This window comes from Psittacula echo (genome assembly GCF_963264785.1).
Source record: "Psittacula echo genome assembly, chromosome: 20".
In the NCBI taxonomy this organism is placed as follows: Eukaryota; Metazoa; Chordata; class Aves; order Psittaciformes; family Psittacidae; genus Psittacula; species Psittacula echo.
In genome coordinates this window covers 4,222,470-4,244,987 of record NC_137756.1, presented here as the reverse complement: position 1 = coordinate 4,244,987, position 22,518 = coordinate 4,222,470, and the positions used below count along the sequence as shown (strand labels likewise).

The window sequence follows — 22,518 nt, the reverse complement described above, 5'->3', positions numbered from 1 at the left end:
AGTCCCTAATGATAATAGGAATGCAAGCTGCATTGTCTCTGAGAACTGGTGCCATCCATACTTTGGGAACCTGATGATGTGTTGACTTCACTTTCTATTAGACATGCCTGAATCTCTTGAAGAATGAGGGGTTGATTTGAATTTCAAGTGGCTCAGGAATTGTCAAACTGAGCAGTTTAGGCAACTAAAAGGTGTCTCTTTTCATGCACAGTAAAGAAACTTTCTTCCCCAGGGAAGATTTGTGGTTAAAAATACAGGTATGTGAGTACAGGGAGTCACCAAAGTGTCCAGGGATTTTGGGCCAAGTCAACCTAGTACTGAAATGAAATTTGAAAACCTGGACCTTAATGCATTAATGTTATTGCAAAAATAAGGTTTATGTTTAAATGCCTATTAGTTAGTATTATTAGATTGCATGTACATGCAGGGCCTGATGTGAGGGGCAATGATTTATTTGTAGCTGGAGAAAATGCATGAAAACCAAGCACAGTTTGAAGAAGAATTCAGCCGCCAGAACCGGGAAACGGCCCAAGTGGTAAGTCAGCACAAGGAGCTCCTGGAGTGCCTCGGCGAGGAGAGTAAGGCCAAGAATCAGCTGGCGTTGGAGCTTCATAAAGCAGAGGGTAAGAAAATGAAACCAACAGAAGGAGGTTTTAGTGTCATTTATTCAAAGCTCATGCCTCCAAATATTTATGATATGCTTTTTGCGACTTCTGCCGTTGATTTGCCTGTTTAGAATCATAGAATCAACTAGGTTGGAAAAGACCTCTCAGATCAAGTCCAACCTTTTAATCCATTTTCTGCATTTCAGATTGCTAAATTACTTGAAGCTTGGGTCTTCTTTTGCAAATCTACTACTTTAGTCCCGTATGCACTTCCCTGGGGGCAAGTGTGATAGTGCTTAGTTCTATTCTTATACCACTGACTGCATGTGAAACATACCATCATTTTTAAAACAGCAGTTTGCGTTCCTGCATGTCTGGATATGGGCGCTTGGATTATTGACAAGATGCACTCCCAGTGTAAATCAGCCCACTTGTCTGTCCTTGGAAGGGTTCGCATAAACTAGAGCAATGTTTGATAGTAGCACAAGCCATAAAGAGGTTCTGTAAGAGAGACAAAAAGGTTGAGGCTGTTAATCTTGATGCTACCACAGACTGTATGTACCAATCTAATCCCCTCCTTGCGAAGATGACTTGAGGTCTTTGCTTTTACGTAGGAGAATCTTTGAGGGTTTCTGTGTCCCTCAAGTTGAGCTTCTCTTCCTGATCGTGGCATTTGCTTTCCGGTCCTCTTCTCACTCATACTCCTTCAGGCTTATTTAGTCTTTCCAAAATCCTGTTTCCTTCCTTTCTGTGAATAATTCCTGGATTTCTTGGGCTCTGAATCGAACATTTGATCTTACTTCCTGGAGAATCTGTTCCTACAAACTTCAGCCCCCAGCACATGTGTCAGACTATCCTATGTTGTGAGGTGGTCCCAGGCCATCCAGGCTTAACGATCCCCATATACATTCTACATGTTTGGAGACATTTTGTGCTATGGCAGCCTCATTAATTACAGTAACTGATACATGTTATTCCTTAAGATCATTCAAAAAGCCTCACCACAGTTAAATTTAAGCCATCTTGTACTTTTTCCTTTCTATGTCACCTTCCATTGTTGGCAAAAAAATTTTACTCATGTTTTCAGGCTGCTTTGTTCCAACAGATGAGTTTGTCCATTGCTTTATTTGCATTCCAACTTCGGATTTTAGGCATTATCGAAGGCTATGTTGCAGAAAAAGCTGCCTTGGAAGAGGCCTTGAATCTGAAAGAGGAATCTGAACGTCGCCTTATTGTGGAGCTGGAGAATATGCGTGAACGCTTCCAGGAGCTAACCCAGGAGCAAGCAATCCTTGGTGAGGAGTGGGTGTTTCATATCTCCAGTCAGGGCAAGCTGCCATGTGTTCCTGTAACATATCAGACTTTGGTTTGATGACCCTGGCAAGCAGCTCGGTCTGGTACAGAGGTTGGCAGGGAAAAAGAAAGTAAAGCAACTGATGTTTTGCTTCTAAGATGTTAGTACTGTAAGTGAAGAGTGTCGCTATAGTCTTATGCTTAGTTAGAAATGGGAAGTGAGAAAATGAGAGGCATGTATTAGTTAGTTGCAACAGATGATTAGCATCTAGTTAGTAACTGAAATGCTGGTTATTTGACACTACAAAGAGAAGAGTTGGAGATTCAAGGCTTTTGACTGCTTCCACGCTTAAGGAGATAGCTTAATAATGACAGAAGAAATAAAATCCTCCTGGGAGATCATTTGAATTATGGAAAAAATGCGATGATGGTGTGTATCCAGTTTCATATATAAGCTTTTCCCTTGCTCCCCAGCCTTGTCTGGTCGAAACTTCAGTAAGGGTGACTGTGGAAAGATTTTGATGATCAAGTTCAGAGTGTGCATAGGGTTTTAAAGGAGAAAGTATATAGGTTGAAAAAGCTGGATGAGGTGGTGTTGTTGGAGAGGATAGGGTGAGGCAAGTATTTAAACTTTAAGCTTAAACTTTAAGGTTGCCCTTAAACCAGCCTTAAGCCAGCCTTAAACAAAGGGTGGCTCACTGCAAGCCATAGCCAGACACTGAAATGCCAAATCAAACTCGTGTAAGTAGATGTAAATAAGCAATCTGCATAATTCATTCTGTCACTTCACGACTCCCTCAGACCCACAGATATGTTATATGATGTAAACTAACTACAGGAAGCTTGCGTAGGGAAGTGGAGTAGGATAGAGGGCAACTTTTCAACATACTCTATAGAGTCTTATAACACTCCATGAGTGGAAGTTGGTGCTGTGGTAATTCACACTGCAAATGAAAGAGCGTACATTTGAACAGTGACAGCAGTGATTTAATAAAACCCATGAAGAATCTCAGTGTAACATAGCAGGCTTACATGTAAGATGTTTTTCTGATTCATGGAAGATGATTGAGGAATATTACATGGCTTGCACTGTGCAGGAACTCACAACTAGGCTATGCTGATTCTTAATGAATTTCTGACCCCTTTGAACAGCATTCTGTAGTTTTGACTTCCTGAATTTGCAGCCTCAATGTCATTCTAATACGTCTGTAAGTGCATTTCTCTGTGTCACCTTCCACCAGATATTTTATCATTTGGGATCACCACCTTTCCATTTCTGTGTTTGACTGGACACAATCTATATGTTGCAGTTAATCTGTCCACTCCTCAGGAGCCCCTGTGTTGACTCCTGCCTGACTTTCAGTCCTGCTGTATCATTTCTCTGCAACTCATCTGCCTCTTGCCTCTCCCCCACCTCATCTTCTCTCCTTCTCTTAACTTTGCTGCTTTTCACCTACCCTTCCAATTCTTGACCACCATTGCCCTGCTGTCATGGGCAAACATCCTTCAGTGTTCTTCCTTTTGGCTTTGCACTTGACCTTTCAAATGTAGTGCAATCAAAATACTTGTGTTGTACATAGAATCATAGAAGGGTTTGGGGTGGAAGGAACCTTTAAAGGTCGTCTAGCCCAACCCACCTGCAATGAGCAGGGACATCTTCAACGGAAATGGAGTAGAATATTTGCAGTTGGAAGGGACCTATAACAATCATCTTGACAACTCTTGGTCATCCCTAAAGTGACAGACAGCGTGTTATTAAAGACATGTCCAAATGCCTCTTAAACACTGACAGGCTTGGGGCATCGACCATGTTTCTGGAAATGCTGTTCCAATGTTTGAATGCCCTCTCAGTAAAGAAATGCTTCTTTCTGTCCAGTTTAAACTTCCCCTGGTGCAGCTTTGAACTGTTCCCACACATCCTATCACTGGATGACAGGGAAGAGAGATCAGCACTTCCCTCTCCATGTCCCCTCCTCAGGAAGCTGCAGAGAGCAATAAAGTCACCCCTCAGCTTCCTTATCTCCAAACTAGACAAACCCAGAGGGCTCAGCCACTCCTCAGAGGACATTCCTGCCAACCCTGTCACCAGCAACTAGACCAGCTTGCTCAAAGCCCCATCCAACCTGGCCTTGAATGTTTCCAGGGATGGAGCATCAACCACTTCTCCGGGCAAGCAGTGCCAGTGCTTCACCACTCTCAGTGTAAAGAATTTCTTCCTTATAGCTAGGCTGAATGTCCCCTCTTTAGTTTAAGACCATCAGCCCTTGTCCTATTGCTACAGGCCCTATTAAAAAGTAGAGAACATATATTAGTGTTAAAAGTTGTGCCCATCTTTGATCTCTCGTGGCATCTTAATAATATCTTACTATTACCTTAAGAGAAAAAGGAGTAAGTGGTCTTGTGCAGATTGCTCTGGCTTACAGACCCTGCCCTTATTTGTCCCCGTAAGCAGAGGAAGAGGTTGAGAAAGAGTGCTCCTCCTCAAGGGAAAGGCAGTTGAACAGAAACAGATTCAGGGGCTGTAACTAAAACTAAATGCATGTTGTGCTTGCTTTACAACAGTGGTTATGGCATCGAATAATACATCCTACAGCAGATGCCAAATCATTCCACGGTGTTGTTGAACACAAGTACATCTGTGTCTCATGGAAATGTATGACAGATTACAGAGTCTGTAAGTCTGTGTCAGTGAGTCCTGCTGGACTGAATCCTGCTTGGAATCCCCTGGAAGGAATTAAAAAGCCAAGAATGTTGCAACCCACTTGCATGGTTATAATGAAAACACATTTCTATAGTAGCTGTAGTCTAATTCCAGACATGGATCAATGTATATCATCAGGAGCTTTGTGCCATAATAAAGGTGAAGTGCATATCTGCTGAATAAGAGGTGGGAGCTATCTGTTTGCATATGAATTTCTAGTGATTAAGAAGATGGAAAGGATGGCAGTGTCCTGTTCTTGTCTTGTACATGTCTGTCTGTTTTGATTTCTAGGAACACCTACTGCTAATGTAGCACAAAAAGAAGGTTCAGGTTTGTAATGATGAGTGTGGGGTTTTTCTGGTTTGGGTTGCTGTAACACCTGAGTGAATGAATTGCTAGTTTTGACTTTAACAAAGAGGAATAGTACTTCATGAATAGTCCCAACACATTACTGACATTACGAATATCTTGGCAAAAAGAAAGGTATGACTTCTGTGAGACATCAGAAAACAACTAAAACTAAGAATGTTCAGCTGACCAGTATTTAAGGGGAAAAACACCCAGTTTTGCTGCCATAAGGCTTAAAATGCCTTGTACTATTATCTTGATGTTTACCAGCTTCATTTTTCTTTTGAGGGGATGGAGTGGGTTCTAATTAGAAGCTGGGAGCTTCTAATGCTACATAGTGAGCTGTCAGAATGATGGGGGAGGCACAAGAAAAATATTTGAGGTGATGTAAAACAGTGAGCTCAAAAAGACAGCAAGAATTGAAGGAAGTCTAAGGGAGACTCGAGAAATGGAATTGAATGGGGGGGGTAGATCAGGAAAAAGGGGAGAAGAATGGGAAGGAAGGCTTAGTTAGGGGTGCAACAGTGAAACTGAAAACAAACAAGAAGGATCATAGAATGGTCTGGGTTGGAAAGGACCTTAAAGCTCATCCAGCTCCAACCCCCTGCCATAGGCAGGGACCCCTTCCACTAGAGCAGCTTGCTCCAAGCCCCTGTGTCCAACCTGGCCTTGAACACTGCCAGGGATGGGGCAGCCACAGCTTCTCTGGGCACCCTGGGCCAGTGCCTCAGCACCCGCACAGTAAAGAACTTCTTCCTTAGATCTAACCTGAACATCCCCTGTTTCAGTTTTCACCCGTTACCCCTTGTCCTATCACTACAGTTCCTGATGAAGAGTCCCTCTCTAGCATCCTTGTAGCCCCCTTCCAGATATGTGAAGTTTTACGCTGATGTTGGAGGTCTGATGCTGAAAAAAATTTGTAGATGCCAAATTGAGAGACATTTTCTAATATCTATTTTCCCCTCCTGATCTTACGTGTGCAAACTGAACTCCTGAGCAGCAAGCATTTAAGTCTGATAAATTCATTGCTGTCATGATTATGTTTGGCGGTCTACTCAAAATAGAAGAATGGTATGTTTTTAGATGAATTTTATTCATGCACACACATATACATGTTCTTAGATGTATTCTCTTGTTTCTAGACTTTTCCCCCAAAGGATGTGAGCTGGGTAAAGCAAGTCACTTAGGTGAATAAAGAATGGTGGTGTAGGTAAATTCCCATTAGAGTTAAAAAGCTGCACGGGGCTCTTACTCATTAATGTGTCTTTATTCCTCCTGTCCCATTCAGATCTCCCCCAAACATATTTTTATCTAACTTAGTTTTGGTAAGCACCTCATTGTCTTGAAATGTGCTGCTATGCGCTCAAAGAGAGGGAACATCTAACCTTAGCTAGTAAGGGTATCAGAGCTAGCTCCCACCCCAGCCATCAGTAGTACTCTTCCTCTGGTTTGGAATTGTTTATAGAATGTGGAAAATATGATGAAAATCATCTTGTTTGGAGTTGATTGCCATGTCCTATGCCTTGAAAAGTTGACACCTTCTCCCTTTTCTGATGTGTAGTACTAATGTGGATAGAATGGCCTTGCTAATCAAATGCACTTTGGCTGGAGCTTGGCATTTGCTAATGGTGATTTTGGGAGTGGGGAGGAGTGTGCTGCGGTATTACCAAAGTGGCATTGCATGATCTGAATTGGCATTCATTAAATAGGAGGTTTGTCCATGCGAAGAAACAAATCTGTGACCTGATGGCTCATATGGCTTGAAAATATATTGGTACACTTGGGGAACATGTGCTTAAAACAAAACCCAAACAGATTACACTTACTGAGACTGCCAAAATGTGATACCTGCTTTCTATGTAACATTTCCAATCTCACATAAAATCTGTTAGCTAATGACTTGCATTCCATTAAGGCGCATTTCTGTCTGAGGAGGTGCCAGCACCTCAGCACCCTCACAGGGAAGAGCTTCTGCCTAAGAGCTCATCTCAGTCTCCCCTGTTCTGGCAGGTTAAAGCCATTCCCCTTGGCCTGTCCCTACAGGCCCTTGTCCAAAGCCCCTCTCCAGATTTCTTGTATCCCCTTTAGGCACTGGAGCTGCTCTAAGGTCTCCCCTTCAGGAGCCTTCTCTTCTCCAGGCTGACCCAGCCCAGCTCTCTCAGCCTGGCTCCAGAGCAGAGCTGCTCCAGCCTTCGGAGCATCTCCATGGCCTCCTGTGGACACGCTCCAACAGCTCCACGTCCCTCTTGTGCTGTTGCCCCAGAGCTGTTAGTCTATATTTAGTCTATATTTATATATAAAATAGTAAACATTTAGTCTATATTTTTGCCCCCAAACAGAATCTACTTTAGTTTTTCTCTTTGTCCAGTTGCTTTAACTTCCAGAGAGTCTTCCCAGTCCCTGTGCATTCTGTTGTTATCCTTACTCCGTTGACGTGTTCCCCAATGTTTAATGAAAATGCTATTGCATCTTTCTAAGCTTGTGATGCTTCTCCTCTCAAGCATGCACATTGAAATGTTCGTGTTTCTTGGCTTATTTTAAAGTGTCTATAAATTTCATTAAGTGCCTGTGGATAGTGAAGCACTAGAAACGATGTTGTGAGGAGGCTGTGGAATCACTTAGGATTTTGAAGGTTTGGACAATAGCTTTAGTTGATGTTCGATCAGAAATCATGTGGATTGAGCTGGTCATGCTTGGAAAGGGGAATTGTCCCGTTTTGGGAAGTGGGCTGGATGACCTTATTGGAATCATAGACTTACCTTGTTCTCTATGGCTGAAAACATTTAAGATGAATAATGGAACACTTGAAACTAAAGAGCTCTTGCAGGACCCTGCTTTAAATACTAAATAGGCAGACTTCTATTTTCATGTTCAGGTTACTTAGTGATATTCACATTAAAATAGTTTTGTTCTAAGTGCAGTCACAATAGAGTCTCAGTTTGGGTCTCCTAAACAGTGGATTCAGTACATCCAGGTGATCGAAAATGCAGTCTGTAGCTATAAATTAGGTTCTTAATAACTTAAATAACCTTGAACTGTGTATGTTTTCGAATTCGTGGTATTTCTGTTGCAGTCTATGTAGGGCAAATATGTGCCATCTTTTTCCCAGGAGTTTCTTCCCTTGGCACTGGGCTAAGTTTCTGTAAGTGTGACTTTTCTTTGGGTTTTAATCCCCGCTCAGGTTCAGAGAACGACATTAACTTTGTTTTCTCATAGCAGTTAGCATCAGGGGAGGGTTGGGCACTGAAAAGATGGACTGGGTGCTAACTCAACGGTGTAGACAGCAGCAGCGGTATCCAGCATTAGATGGGGCAGAGGAGTAATTGAGGGGCTGACCTGTTTCTGGATGTTGGAGATCTAAGGAGGATCTCTGCACAGCAGTTTTGGAGAATTGACAGTTCATTATTGGATGGCTTGATTAGGAAGAGACTTTAAGTAGGATGGGATAAAAGCAGTGGCGAGGATTTAGGATAGAATAGTAAAGGATGGGTTTGAGAGACTAGGTGGCTGACAGTGGGGTGTGGAGCTTAGACTTAGGGATGGAGCACATCTGGAATGGAATGAATTTGGAGGATTGAGGAATTGGTTTGGAAAGAGCCTATGGGGCAGGAAGAGTGTGGAACTGTGGTTGAGGGCAAACACCTGGTCAGGTGAGATGGGACTCTGGAACTGTGAGGTCTTCAGGGGTGAAGGTGAAAGCTTTCTATGTGCCCAGGATATCTCCAATGGGATTCACTTTGGGACTGAGAATGGATGCCCATGTGTTCCTTCACTAGTACATACAGTAGTCTTATTGGAGATACCTTTCAGAGACACAATAGGCAGTCAGGTATCAGACTTCCTTTTATGTCTCTTGCATTTCAGGAGATTTTTGCCTTTGGTTTTGATGCTGAATTTAACCTCATCTTCAACTCAGTTTGATTTTTGTACCCTGCACTGATAACTTTGTTATTTTTGTGTCCCTATTCAGGTCTACTGAAGGAAGTAGAATATTTAGCAAAGGAGAAGTTAGATCTTCAGTGTCAGGCAGAAAAGGACCATTCCAACTTGCGCTCTCAAATGAAAGTGTTGGAGGTGGAACTGGAAGAACAACTGCATAGTAATCAGGACCTGGCTACTCAGTTACTGGAGGTTGCTGAATTGAAACAGCAAATTCAAGTGCTTGAAAAACAGCTTAAAAACCAGCGACAATTCATGGATGTAAGCAAGCTTGGCACCACCCTACCATGGCTTTGGAGGTGATAAATACTCCTTCTAGCTTATGACTGAGGCTGGGAAGATTGTCCCTAAAATGGGATACTTTCCATTTGGTTTGAAGTTAAGACCTTGGTATTGTAGTCACGTAAAGGTAGTTTTAAAATTCCCTTTCTGTATTGTTACAGGATATTTTTTTTCCTTTTTATTACTTGCTAATTGTAATTTGAATGTACACAGGAGGCAAAAAGTTTGCTGTCCTTTTGATTTCTTGTCCTGTAACTTTAGCTGTACTTTCAAGACTGTTAAAAGGTGTTAATTTTGAAGTGAGCAGTTTCTTCACCACAAAAACAACCCCCACGTTTTCCTTGCACTCAGTATTTTGATGAGATGCAAAGTTTCTATTAAAAGCTTTTCATTCTCTCTGGCTGGCTTTACAGGAACAAGCTATAGAAAGGGAACACGAACGTGATGATTTTCAACAGGAAATTCAGAAACTGGAAGAACGGTTAAAACTGTCAGCAAAATTGCAGACTTCAGGAAAACCCAGAGAGTACAGGGTGAGTAGAATCACACTCAGTGGCAAAAGGAGCTTGTTTATTACCATTAAATACCAAAACCTATGTTGTCTTTGGGTACCGGGTCTTGAGAGACCTTTTTTGCCTGTTGTCACCCAGAGAGCAGGTTTTCCGCCAGCTGACTGGGCTGCATATATGCAGTGAGAGTATACTTATATTGTTTCTTCTGGAGATGGAAGGAAATGTTGTATATGCATCACTGCAAAGTTGCACAGTCTTTAAGTCTGGTTTAAATTCAATGAGGAGAACACAATACAGACACTTGACTCTAGAGAGCACACGTGAGGGATGACTTCTGGGTTCTAAATGTGTTTAGTTGTTCCACCTGTAACAGTTGTAAAAAGAGATGTTCTTTGTCTGCATGTCTTGTCCTATTTCAGTTTATAAATGAGTCCTTTTTTTCATGTGTTTGTGTTTGATTTCAAAGATTAACTTTTGCTTTTGTGTTTGTTGTTTTGGGTTTTTTTCACATAAATGAACATTATACAGAGCGATGAATTGATTCTGCAGGTATGGAAAACAGCATGAACATCTCTTTAACTTTTCTTTCCTTTTTCTTTTAGTCTCCTCTATTAATTAGATCTGCTTTGGCTTTTTTCCCCTGTTCTTGATATGTCAAGGCTTTAGTTTGACTTGGAGATAAGGATACATGTTTTAGGGTGGCAGAATTCTTGCAGGGAGTGAGGAACTGCTTTCAGTTTAATTTTCTGTACCTAAGTGCTTCATTCTCCTCTCTTATTGCTCAGGTGTATTACAGGCAGTTACTTACTGTAAAAGAGCTTTTTGGCATGAAAGGAGAAGTTGAGGTTCAGATTGTGAAACAAGGATAATGGAATGTCAGTGGTCCACTGTGCCTTAGTCTTCAGCTCTTGTTTATGGCCCTGCTCTTGACAAAACTTTAGTGTATATGCTACTTAATTTCATTTTCAGCTATTAATTTATGTGCAGTTTATGAAACTGCACCTTGGTATTAGAAAAGCAATACTTTTAGTATTCTCAACTAGTCTGTGATGCTCTCCGTGCTTATTAATTTAAGTAAATTAACTCTGTTCTTCTCTATTTTGCTATTTCTTCTTTAGTAATATGTGTAAAATACTAGAAGATGTGAAATTCTATATTAATGTAAAGAATTTTTACTTTATGATATTTAAAGTGGATTTTGCAGAAATTCAGACACTTAGTGATGAACAAAGCATTTTTTAGTTTGTAAAAAATCTCATCTTCCTTGTTCCTTGGTATTGACCAGATTATTTCTCCCTTAGGTTTCCCATTGCTTTCCTATCTGAGTGTGCTTTCAATGTGCTTGATGACTTTATCACTTCCCATGTAGTCTCTCACACTTGGTTCTCTCCTGCCTGTTAGCCAAGCTCCTAGCCTTGCCTTCACGTTGATTACTGGGATGAATGAGTGACCATTTTCCTGAAGCTCTGTGCAAAATTGGATCTCAAAATTGATACCCTCTTCATGCTTAAGTGATTTGGGGAAAAGAAAAGTCCCTGTTCTGCATTGACTACTGTGAATCTTTCTGATTTGCAGGAATTGAGTATGTTACGGTGCATATGTAGCTTTTAATTCTTGATATTTTCCTTTAAATTGGAATTCCATGAAGTAATGAAAGAGGGGTCTGTGGTTACAGAAATGCGTCTAATGCTATTAGTAATAATCTATGTAATCTTGGGATTCATCTTAAACAAACAAAACCCAATCAAAACCCACTCCCAAATCACAAGGTCCCTTTTGATAACCACTGGGCCTTGGGTACTTTGCAAGAATACTGCCAATATTAAGAATACTCAAATGTGTACTTTAAGAGCTCCTGGATTTGGAAAACAAGAGTTCAGAAAGTTACTTTTTCATCCTTTCCATCCACATTTAGTTTTACTTTCATCTGGGATTTACTACTACTTTAGTCTATAGTAGAACTCTACCCGCTCTGCCATGAAATTGCTCTCGTCCAATTGGAAGCTTCTTATATTGACTGAATGGCTATATAATGTGATTTCTGTGTAGGTAGAATCTTTGCAAGCAGAAATAAAACAGAAAATGGATGACTACAATAAGCTGTTACTAGAAAAGGAGCAAAAGCACCAAGAAATTACAGCTCGTGATAAAGAGATAGAAAAACTGATGGCACAGATTGGAGAACTGAAGCATAGCGGTACCGAAGTCTCAAAGACTGTACTCTGCTTGGAGCAACAACTGCAGAAAATGAAGAAAGTGGAAACTGAATTAAAACAAGTAATTTTAACGTACTAATTTAAATGGGAGTGGCATTATGGAGGCAGGGCCTTCATGGGGTTATCAGTGTGTTACAGTGTTGTTTGAGACTGTCCCTGAGACTTAGTGGTGAGTTAAACTGTTGTGTCGATGGCAGGTATCAGAGCCACAGTTTTAATCGCACTTTAGTTTTACTATATTAAGTAGATATTTACTATATTACATAGAACTATGAGCCTACTTACTATAGAGACTGCTTTCTGATGGTTGTCACGTTTGCATAGATCAGTTGCTCTTTTGCTTCTCTGGCAGTTTCCAAGAAGATAGTGTTCCTGAATGTGAAACATTGTGGGTCTTCAATAAGTAACTGTATTTAAAATCCTATTTTAATTGGTAGCTCTTCTTGCTATGTGTCTTTGCAGCCAGATCTGTTTGCCATACTCTAAATTTTGTGCTTTCTTACTACTGCAGATTTAATCATAGCTTAGAGTTAAGATTAACGTTTCATTTAGCAACAGTATTCATCTTGCACCAAACATCTAATTAACCTTTTCTACCTTAAACTAAATGCTTCCATTTCCTCCCAGCAGTTTTCGTTGGTTGAGTACTGCTGGTGTGCCTGTTGAGTCTGAAGATGTAAGATTGGCATGATCTAAACTAAGTAGATTAATTTAATTGCTAATTCTGTAAATATTTGCTGCCATTATTTTAATTTTTAAAATATTGAACAATTATTTTTTTATGCTTTAGCTTCAGCTAATGTCAGACCAGTCAGTTGCAGTTTATTAGGTACTGTTATTCCCATTTGTGAGACTGTGTCTTCAGAAGTGCCTGGTTTTATACTCCCATGTGCATGAACGACATTGGCATACTGGAGCAAGTCTGGCAAAGGAACATCAGCATGGTCAGAGGGCTTGAGGAAATGAGTGCTGAGAGGAGGCTGGAAGAACAGGATCTGTTTAGCTTTGCAGAGGACTTACTGTTGGTCATGACCACATAATATGAGGTTACAAAGGAGGAGGCAGGCTTGAGGCGCATATCGTAAGGATAAAAAGATGTGAGCGTGAACTGCAACAAGGGAAATTTCAATTAAATGGTAGAGGGAAACAGTCATATTGAGGCTAGTGCCAATAAGAAATAGGTCTGGAAAGAGTAACTTTGAATACAGAATGGTATCTTTGTGAAGAATAATAACTAACCTCTCAGCTAGCAGATCCCTTTGTCCTGCTCATATGTGCATGGAGCAGGTCTTTTGTCTTTTTCTGCTCCAGTTTGTTTCAGTTGTTTAGATTGATATATACATCGAATCATAGAATGGTTTGGTTTGGAAGGGATCTTAAGATCATCCAGTTCCAACCCACTGCCACGGGCAGGGACACCTTCCACTAGAGCAGCTTGCTCCAAGCCCCTGTGTCCAACCTGGCCTTGAACACTGCCAGGGATGGGGCAGCCACAGCTTCTCTGGGCACCCTGTGCCAGCACCTCAGCACCCTCACAGGGAAGAACTTCTGCCTTATCTCCAACCTGAACTTCCCCTGTTTCAGTTTTCACCCATCACCCCTTGTCCTGTCACTACAGTCCCTGCAGAGTCCCTCTCCAGTATCTCTGTAGGCCTCCTTCAGATACCGGAAGGCTGCTATGAGGTCTCCATGCAGCTTCTTTTAGACACTTCTAGTTAGGGTTGTGGTGGGAGGATTGCTCATCCTTTTGCTTGAGGTCTTGAAAGCGTTGTTCATTATGGGAATCTGCTGTCCTATGGATTCTGGTATCGGTGGAAGAAGGTACCACGTTTGACTACATCTATTTGGGACCCCAGAAGAGCAGTGAGGATACACAAGCTCTGACTTTTGCCTGGGTTGCCATTTGTTTTTATTGGATCACCACAGCAAGCTCAGAACATAGCAGCTGGGGAATGCCAGGAGAATCTTAGCTCTTGTGTTCAGAGCTATGGCACACTTGCAGCTGTGCTCTTCAGTAAATGTAGGAAAATCTGAGGTAGGGCAGCCCGGTTCTTCAGGAATATGGATTGGCACATGGTTACTGGAGGGGTTTTGTGGGTGATCAAGATGGTGTGGGTAATGTCTTATTTTTACTTGCTATAAAACAAAGGCTCTGTTGTTGCTTGGATTTTGATGTTATGTGGATCCTTTCATGTATGGCAGCAGGATGCCTGAGGGGCTGGTTTAACACCATGTGTTTCGTGTGAGTGAGCCAAAAACGTTCAGTTGCTTTGAATACCTGTTTCCTTTTAGGCCATTGGGATTATGTACTTCTTGCACTGGGGTTTCTCAGGGATGATTAAGTATTTTGGCAGGCATGTTCTCTTAGGTGGGTATGTATATTGACAACAGTTAATTCTAGCAAGCAACAAAAAATGTCTTTTGCAGGATAAAGAGGCATTGCAACAGCAACAGTACAATAACCTGATTCAGATCTCTGCCCTCCAGTCCAAATTGGATGAAGCGAGGCACAGAGTGCCAGCAGACAGCAGTGCTGCTCCAGTGCTGAAGGAGCAGTTAGAAGCAGAGCAAGAAGCACTTCAGTCGAAAGAGAGAGAAGTAAGAGTTTGTGCAAACTTGTATTTGGATATTTAAGCCATTCAAAAACCCAGTGACTGATGTTGTAGTCAATGTGCCTCTTACCCAGTATTCTCCATTCTTCTTTGGCCTGAACTAACCTTCCTTTTTCTTGCTTTGTTCTGTTTTGTCATCCCCCATCCGTCTGTCTTCCTTCCCGCTGGAAACTGTCTTGTGACGATTTACATCAACTTTGAGACTGATTGATCAATATTTGTTGTAAACTGATTTTCCTGTCCTTTTAGAGTTGAGGTGGAAGAGAAAGTAGATAAATTTGGGTTGACTTTGATACTGAGTGATAATTCCTTTACGAACAGAAGGGGCAAGTGCCCATAATAGTGTCATCTGACCTTCTCTGTTTTGAGAGCTAGAAAAAGTTAGTGATGTTCTAAGCTGAAACACAGTGTAACTGGTCACATTCTTCAGAAATTCTATTGGATTTACATGCACAGATACATACACCCATCACTGTGTTTGTGGTATTTTGTAATTATTATTGTAGCTGTAATACACTGTGTGTGTACAGTTTGTGTGTGTGTACAGTCCAGTTTAAAATGTGCAAAGAACAAAAACATGGCTCATCCTGTAGTTATTTGTATACTGTTGTTTCAAGAGCAGTAAGGTAATAAGAACTAATTTCTTATGAGTGGAAGTTCCATGTCTCTTATGAAGTCTGACTTCAAGACCCACTAAGCCTTTTCCGTTCTCAAAGGAATAGAACTCTTACCCATGAAGGCAAGAGATGATGAAACCTGTGGGTGGCAAAATCACAGTGTTTCCAAATAGCTCTCAAGCTTTCAGACAGCTGCAAGGAGTGCAATGTGTAGTTGCTGACTCCTTTTACAGGTTGAAGGAGTCAGTGCTCAGAACTGTTTTGATTGCTGTGATACTGGGATTAGCACTACAGTATTAATTTCTATCATCTAGAAGGAGGAGAATGGTGATTATGTTAACTGCTTATGATTACATTAGACATCACGTGCTAACATGTCTCCTGCTATGTCACCTTACATCAGTCAAGCTTTGATTGTTCAGAACACAGAGTAACAAATCTTTTATGAGCAGTTAGGTTTATTCAGAAGAAAATGGAAACCTACCTTTGCAGCACTTTGATTTTGCAGCTGAGAAGCTGGAACATCAGCTTCTCACTTTCTTTTTATGTCTCAAGTATTCTATTCATGCACATTGATTAGAAAGAGTTTAAATCTTAGAATTTGCTGAAGATACTTGTTCTCAGTAAATAAGGTGATGAATAAAGTTTTCTCTTTTCTGCTTAGATCAGGACATCATTGAAACAACTATGCATTTTCTTCTTTCTTTCAGATTGCAAGCTTGTTAGACCAACTAGAACAATATAAAGAGAATTTGATCAGTAAAAATGAGGAGATATTGCAGCTGAACTTGCAGTTAGAGATGCAGGAAAAGCTTAGCACTTCCAGCATCAGCCAGCTTCAGTCTGAGAATGCACACTTGAAGGTAGGTTTCTTTAGCTGTAGTGTCCGTCAGCTCAAACTTCAGAGCCTGCTTTCTTGAGTGCTGTGGTCTTCATCTTGTGGTGTTATAAACAGACACTTAGTTTGCTTCTCTTGTCAAGGGAATACTGCGTTACTGTTACAAGGCTAATGTTGGATATTGTAGAACACCCCCACAATGCTCTAGATTCGTGCTTATGGCATTATCTTCTACGGTCATTTGATGTAATTAAAAAAACGTAGCATTTTTCTGGCCCTAACAAGTTAGAAAACTGGGTGGTTGTCAGTCTGGCATCTAGAGTGTTCCTCTCTTACCTTAGCAGTTGAGAAATACTGTTGCAATCTAATCTAGTAGTACAAATCCAACCAAAGCAGCTGTAGTTGTGTTCTTGAGGTCTTTAACCTTATAGTAAGGAGGAGATTGTTTAAATAAAGCTGTTAGTTCTGTTCCGCTGTTAGGTTGGCAGAGAAAGTAAGTCCTTTCTAATGAGATTGCTGTATTTTTCTGATCAGGAGGATCTAACAAAACTTCACGCGAAGCAAAATCAGGATGTGGGTATTAGTGAGTCCTCAACTTTGTCATTCCCACAAGCACTACTTGAAGAAAAGAATCAAGAAATCGATCACTTGAATGAACAAATGAGGAGGCTGCAGCATGAGCTAGAGAATACCCTGGAGGATAAAGTGAAAGTACTTACTCTATGTTCATTGCTTGATTTTTTTTTTGGGGACGAAAGAATCTTACTGTAAATTAAATCTATTCTGAGTACCAGCTGAAGTGTGCAGTTCTTCCTGCTGTTGAATGTCTGACTTAATGCCTGTGTGATTCAGGAGGAAAATGTCATTTTAAAGTCTATGTGCAGTAGTCATTCTGCCTACATACAGTAATATTCAGACTTTATCCTTTTGCTCAGGTTGTGGAAGACCAAAAAGCTGAAATTGAAGAACTCAGATCACTTGTCGAGCACCTTCGCAGTGACCAGGAAAGGCTGCGTAAGGACAAAGAAGAAGAGGTAGAGCAGCTCCATGGAGTAATTGAGAAGCTTCAAAAAGAGCTGGCACAACTTGGACCAGTATGTCACGAAGTTAGTGACAACCAAGATGATCTCTATCAACTTGCATTGGGAAGGCCAGTGGAAAACCTTCAGAATGAGTTGAAGAAGGGACTATTGGACTGGCAGGGTGATATTGATCCAAACAGAAGAAACGTATTGCTACTCTCCAAAGTGAGAGAACTTCAGGAGGAGGCAGAGCTTATCTCAGCTGCTAGAGAAGCTCTGCAGCACCAACTGGAAGAGAAGGAATCACAGTTCAAACTGGAAGTGGAAATTCTGGAGAGAAAATGCCAAAACTTACGGGAGTCATCAGAGCAGCACGTTGCAGAGCTGACCTCTCTGAGAGCGCAGTACAACACGCTTCAGGAAGAGCACAGCCTTTTCCAAACCCTTTTTTCTCAGAGAGAGGCTGAAGCCAGGGCGACTTCTTCTCGCCTTCAAGAACTTGAAGATATTGTGAGAGAAAGGGAAGCAAATATTCTAGAGAAGAACAGGCAGATGAAGAGAATGGCAGATCAACGAGAAGCTGACACAACCGAGTTGCAATACTTAACAGAAAAGGCAGCAGAGCTTCAAACCGAGCTGGAAAAGAGAGATGCAAGTCAGGCTCAAGATGTTTATAGTCTTCAGTTAGAAGTTTCTAGACTTGATTCCCAGATGCAAGCACTGAATCAGAAAGAAATAACTTATCAGAAAGAAATCAATGAGCTGCAAGGTAGCACTGCAAAACTGAAAGATCAAATCAAGGCGTATGCGAAAGAGCTTGAAGCCTTACAACTGGAAAGAAGTGAGCTGATTTCACAGTTGGAGTCATACAAGCCAAGGGAGCAACATGGTCAGGAGGAGACTCTCCTTCCCAAGACTCTCTGCGAGACAGAAAGAAAAGGCATAGCCCTTAAAAGAGGAACGGAGGAATTGGAAGAACTAGAGGCAAATGTTGATCAGCCACTTGCAGTACTGGCTTCCCCCACTGATAAACAGGTATGTGATTTGGTTTTAATAGTATTATCTTTTTTAAAACACAAAGCCCTTTAGTTTATCCTTTTCAGTGCTGTAAGAAAGGGTGAAGATGAATACTGTGGCATAAAAGTGGCTGTGGTGACTCAGTTGAAGGCTCTGTTTGTAGTTTCTCCAGCAGTGACTAGAGGTAGATGCCTGGAAGAACTAAGAACAGGGCAAGCATACATGGAAACCTAATCCAGTCAGTTTTTCTGAGCTGGGTATAGTTTGGGGCATGGATCCTAAGGTATGTGTTGGGTGTTGGGAGTGCAAGAGCTGCAGGGTGGACTCCTTGAGAAAAGGCCAGGGTTGCTCCATGCTGGGCAGAGCTGGTTCCACCGCAGGCCATAGCTGAGCCCATCAGCCACGTGTGCGGCACTGCTGCAAAAACATATTTAGGAAATCATGGGTAAGATGCTGCACAGCCAGTGAGGAAAAGAAGTGTGAGAAACAGCCTGTTGAAGAGACCGTGCTAGGGCAGGTAGCCACACTGCAGGGGAGGAGGTAGAGGAGTTAGGAATGAGTCTCCTTGTAGCAAGGTAGGCAGGGATGTCTTTGCAGTTTGAAGGTGGAAGTCTAGCCTTGGCCTGGTCAGTAACTATGCCTCACACTATAGGAAAGAGGATGGAAAGGTTCTGTGCCCGTTCAGGTACCCAAGCCTTCAGGCTGGAAAATAGCCAGTTATGTGCAAGGATCACATCAAGTAGGGAAGTGTTCAAGAACAGGTTGGACAGAGCCTTGGGTGACATGGTCTAGTGTGAGGTATCCCTGCTTGTGGCGGAGGGTTGGAACTGAATGATCTTAAGGTCCCTTCAAACCCAAACCAGTCTGTGATTCTATGTTTTTCTTCCTTGCAGTGACTAGAAGTAGATGGTCGACAGTTTCTCCTGCATTGAAATGGCAGGCATAGGAATTGTCTGTAGACATCTTAACCATTTTTTCCTGGTGCCCTGGGTCAGGAATTAAGCCTTAGGATAGTTAGGTAGATTTGTCCAGTTAGTAAAGCAATGGTTTTTGATGTCTGTTTGAATATAGGAAGATTGTCTACACTGCTAAGGAATAATACCCTTTCTTTCCTGCTTGATTCAAAAGTCAGCTCTGCAGAAAGACATTTGCTTATTGTACAGTTGGGGGGGGGGGAGGTTCTCTGCTATTGATGATATGCTTGTTAAAAAGCCTGGTTAGCTGGCATATAAAATACACTAAAGCATCTGATAATTTTTATGTAATAATAGATACAACTATTAAATTAGAAAGGATCTTTGGAAGTTAATGTTTTTCAGGTTTTAAAATAGTATTTAAATTCTCTTACACAATTAACGTGTTATTTCATTGTAGGACAAAGATGAAGTTGTGTTTGACTTGAAGACTCACCATCTAGATCCAAAAACTCCAATAAAGCAATCACAAGAAAAGACCTTGGTTCGGGAATTGGATGCGATCAACAACTCTGAAGAGAAGCAAGATCTGACAAAGCATAGCCAGCAAATATTGGGAAGTCATCAAACTCCTGATGCTCCAAAGCACAACCTGAACATAGGCAAAGTCAATTTGACAGATTTCCAGGATTTCAGTGCAGGTATGGCTTCATGGGGGTCACCGGAGATTATGAGAAAGCAAGACATGAGCATGGAAGTTCAACCAGTGCTGACACCCTTTTCGGAAGTGGAAAGCACAGATCTTGAGATGATGCACACCAGGTCATCCATACAGGAAGATAATTCTGGATTGCTGGGATATCCTAACCTGTATGAAAACAGCAGTGACGAAGCAGCAGTGGGAGTAGGTAGAAAATCTCCTGCTTTCTCTGAAAGTACCTACTCTGTTGATGACGACCAAGATATGGAGAAGAAGATTTTGGTAAGTGATGTTTCATGTCTGATTTAATTCTAATTAAACAAGGCTGCTCAGCTCAGTCCCACTCAGATCATTGTAGGGCCATTGGCTCAAGTAGTAGAGCCTTACACAGCAAGAGAGGTGTGTAAGGTTCTGACCTGTATTAAAACACTATTTACCACTGCTTCTGATAAGCCTAAAATTGAGCAATAAGCTGTTTACAGCTGGCTTTGTGTGCTGTGTGTCTGCACACTGCTGATGTAGTGTCAGTAAAAATCTGGGTATTACTCTCATGCTCTCAAAAGACTCTTTCAAATCCAGGTACTTTTGCAGTGATACAAGCAGGAAGTGAATGATAAATTGGTGATAATGCTTCATGTGCAAGTAATTGAGTTAAAACATGTAAAAGTGTTTTGCTCTCACAGTACCCGTTTTACCATCAAAGTTCTCCACTCACAACTATCTGTCATTGTTAGTAGAGACTGAGTCAAAATTGAAGAACAGAGGTTGTTCTTTTTAGTGGCAGTATTTTGTATATTGGGTCTGTATCATTTCACAGGAAGATAAAGTTTATACTTAGAAAATGAATCTTCAGTTGTATATTGTTGTGCCTTGCTTTTGAAGGGCAATTAATGATAAATACATGTCCCTTTCTTAACAGACTATTGAAAGGGAGATAAAAATGTGATGGAATGCATTCCAGTGTTGCATTCACTGTGGGATTTGCCATCTCCAACACTAGAGATGTAGGCATTTGCTAAACTCTGCAGTAGTAACAAAGCTGTTATAAAATGCAGCAAACTCTACAGCTGGACTCTGAAAACTAAACTCATCTGAAAAATTTCTTTCCAAGCAGATGAGAGAAGCTGACAATCTAACTTTAACCCCTTCGGATTTACAAGATGATGTCAGATCAAGAGCATCTGCTGTAGATGAGATGAGTGATGGATATGGCAGCAGTAAGTTTGACTTTGGAGATTCCTTCCGCCTTCAACTTCATTATAAAGATGTTACAACATTTCCTCTTTCTCCCATTTTCCTTTACTGTAGGTCTTTTATTTGAAAGCTGTGCCTTTGTCAGGTGGATCTTTGTTTAGGGAAACTTCTATATTTGTGCTAGCAGAAGTCTGCTTTTACCTTTTCAACTTTACATACCGAAAAGGAGGCATGGGGGTTTTAGTGAGACCTGACTTAACTACGATACTTTCTCTGACGCTAAAGGCAACTTAGAACCTTTTTACTTGTAGTTAGTCGAGATCTCACCCAATAACTTCAGCTGCATTCAAAGTAGCAGAAGAAATCATGGTTATTTTGCAAATGGTTATGCTGGTTTCAAGTGCTTTTCATCTCTGTAATGCTTTTGGGGGGCTGTCTCTTTCTTCAGATACCAGCTCAAATTTTGCAGCTAAACTAAAGCAGGAGCTACAAACGTCAGAGCACCTGGATGCTAGTTTCATGGCTTATCTGCAGTACCGTGGAATGTTTCCAGATTTTATGGAATCAGTGAGAGAAAAGGAAATACTTTCACCACAGCTGAAGGTAATACATGGTTAATAGAAGCAATTTAAAACTGAAACAGCAGAAATGAAATGCTGGTATCAAATAGTTAGCTGTGACCTTTACACTGGAAACTGTCCTGTAATGGTTTGAAATTCAAGCTGATGATGGTTCTTGAATAATTATTTCATCTCTCGTGTGACAAATTTCCTGACATTTGTCTTGCTTGTACTTGCTAGAATTGAAGATTTTGCTAGGACAGCACTAGTGATGTTCCAGAATATGACAGTACAAGGACTAATTGATCTGATTTATGGCTTTGTCTTGGAGGCTTTACAGAAAGCTGTTTCCCAAGCAAGCATAGCTAGCTGACATCATGCTGCCCTGCCTATTCTTGTCGTTCTCATATGATGGAGAGCTGTGGGAACACCACTACAAGGTGTGGAGGGATCTTTCAAAGTCAGTTCAAGGAGCATGACGAATGTACAGAAGACTGAGCAGGGATTACTTACTCCAGTTTAATATGACAAGTTAAAGAAAGTATATGCCTGGGCCTCTTTGATTTGATGCTGTAGCTGAACAAGCTCTCAGCCATTAGAGGAATCCCAGCTTGTGAAGGGGAGATATTCAGTGCTCCACATCATGTCATCTGTGACGCTGGTGAGAAGTATGTGGGTAAGTACAGCAGGCTACAGGGAGCTCTTAAATAAAAAGAAACCAGAAGAAATACACTTCCTAGAAAGTGAATGCTGCCTCCTCAAATGTTTAGCAGATTCCTTCAGTTTATTCAGCAAAATGGAGGAAGATCTGTGCAATGAAGGAAGGCTGTGCAAGGGGAAGGTAAGTCTGATTTCAGACTTACACTGGCTGACACAAGTAACTCAAGATGAAGGAGACTGGACCTTTATCTTGGCTTGAGGCAGAAGGAGGAACTTTCCCCCATCCTCTGAAATGTCCCTTCAAAACAGGCATGATGCTCTGGCACTGGAGAATGAAAAGCACATTGAGTGTCTGACATGGTGAAGGAAGCCATCCATGCAAAGGTGATGCAATCACCTACTCGCATTAGAAGCAGTGCTACCAGATAAGCTTGTAAAGGATTAGTAATCGAAGATTCCTTACTGAGGGGCACTGAAGCATCAGCATT

The 22,518-nt window shown here is 41.3% G+C and overlaps 1 protein-coding gene across 1 annotated transcript in view; it reads left to right on the top strand.

Moving 5' to 3' along the window:
- The window catches only part of PCNT (pericentrin), a 73,282-nt gene that overhangs the window by 27,435 nt on the left and 23,329 nt on the right, over positions 1 to 22,518 (top strand). Inside the window, exons 21-33 of the mRNA XM_080632073.1 lie at positions 461 to 623; positions 1,757 to 1,900; positions 8,918 to 9,147; positions 9,582 to 9,701; positions 10,209 to 10,229; positions 11,730 to 11,957; positions 14,324 to 14,494; positions 15,836 to 15,988; positions 16,498 to 16,668; positions 16,899 to 18,020; positions 19,377 to 19,898; positions 20,728 to 20,833; positions 21,259 to 21,413. Coding sequence (XP_080488199.1) covers positions 461 to 623; positions 1,757 to 1,900; positions 8,918 to 9,147; positions 9,582 to 9,701; positions 10,209 to 10,229; positions 11,730 to 11,957; positions 14,324 to 14,494; positions 15,836 to 15,988; positions 16,498 to 16,668; positions 16,899 to 18,020; positions 19,377 to 19,898; positions 20,728 to 20,833; positions 21,259 to 21,413 — 3,306 coding nt within the window. The remainder of the gene's footprint in view (positions 1 to 460; positions 624 to 1,756; positions 1,901 to 8,917; positions 9,148 to 9,581; positions 9,702 to 10,208; positions 10,230 to 11,729; positions 11,958 to 14,323; positions 14,495 to 15,835; positions 15,989 to 16,497; positions 16,669 to 16,898; positions 18,021 to 19,376; positions 19,899 to 20,727; positions 20,834 to 21,258; positions 21,414 to 22,518) is intronic.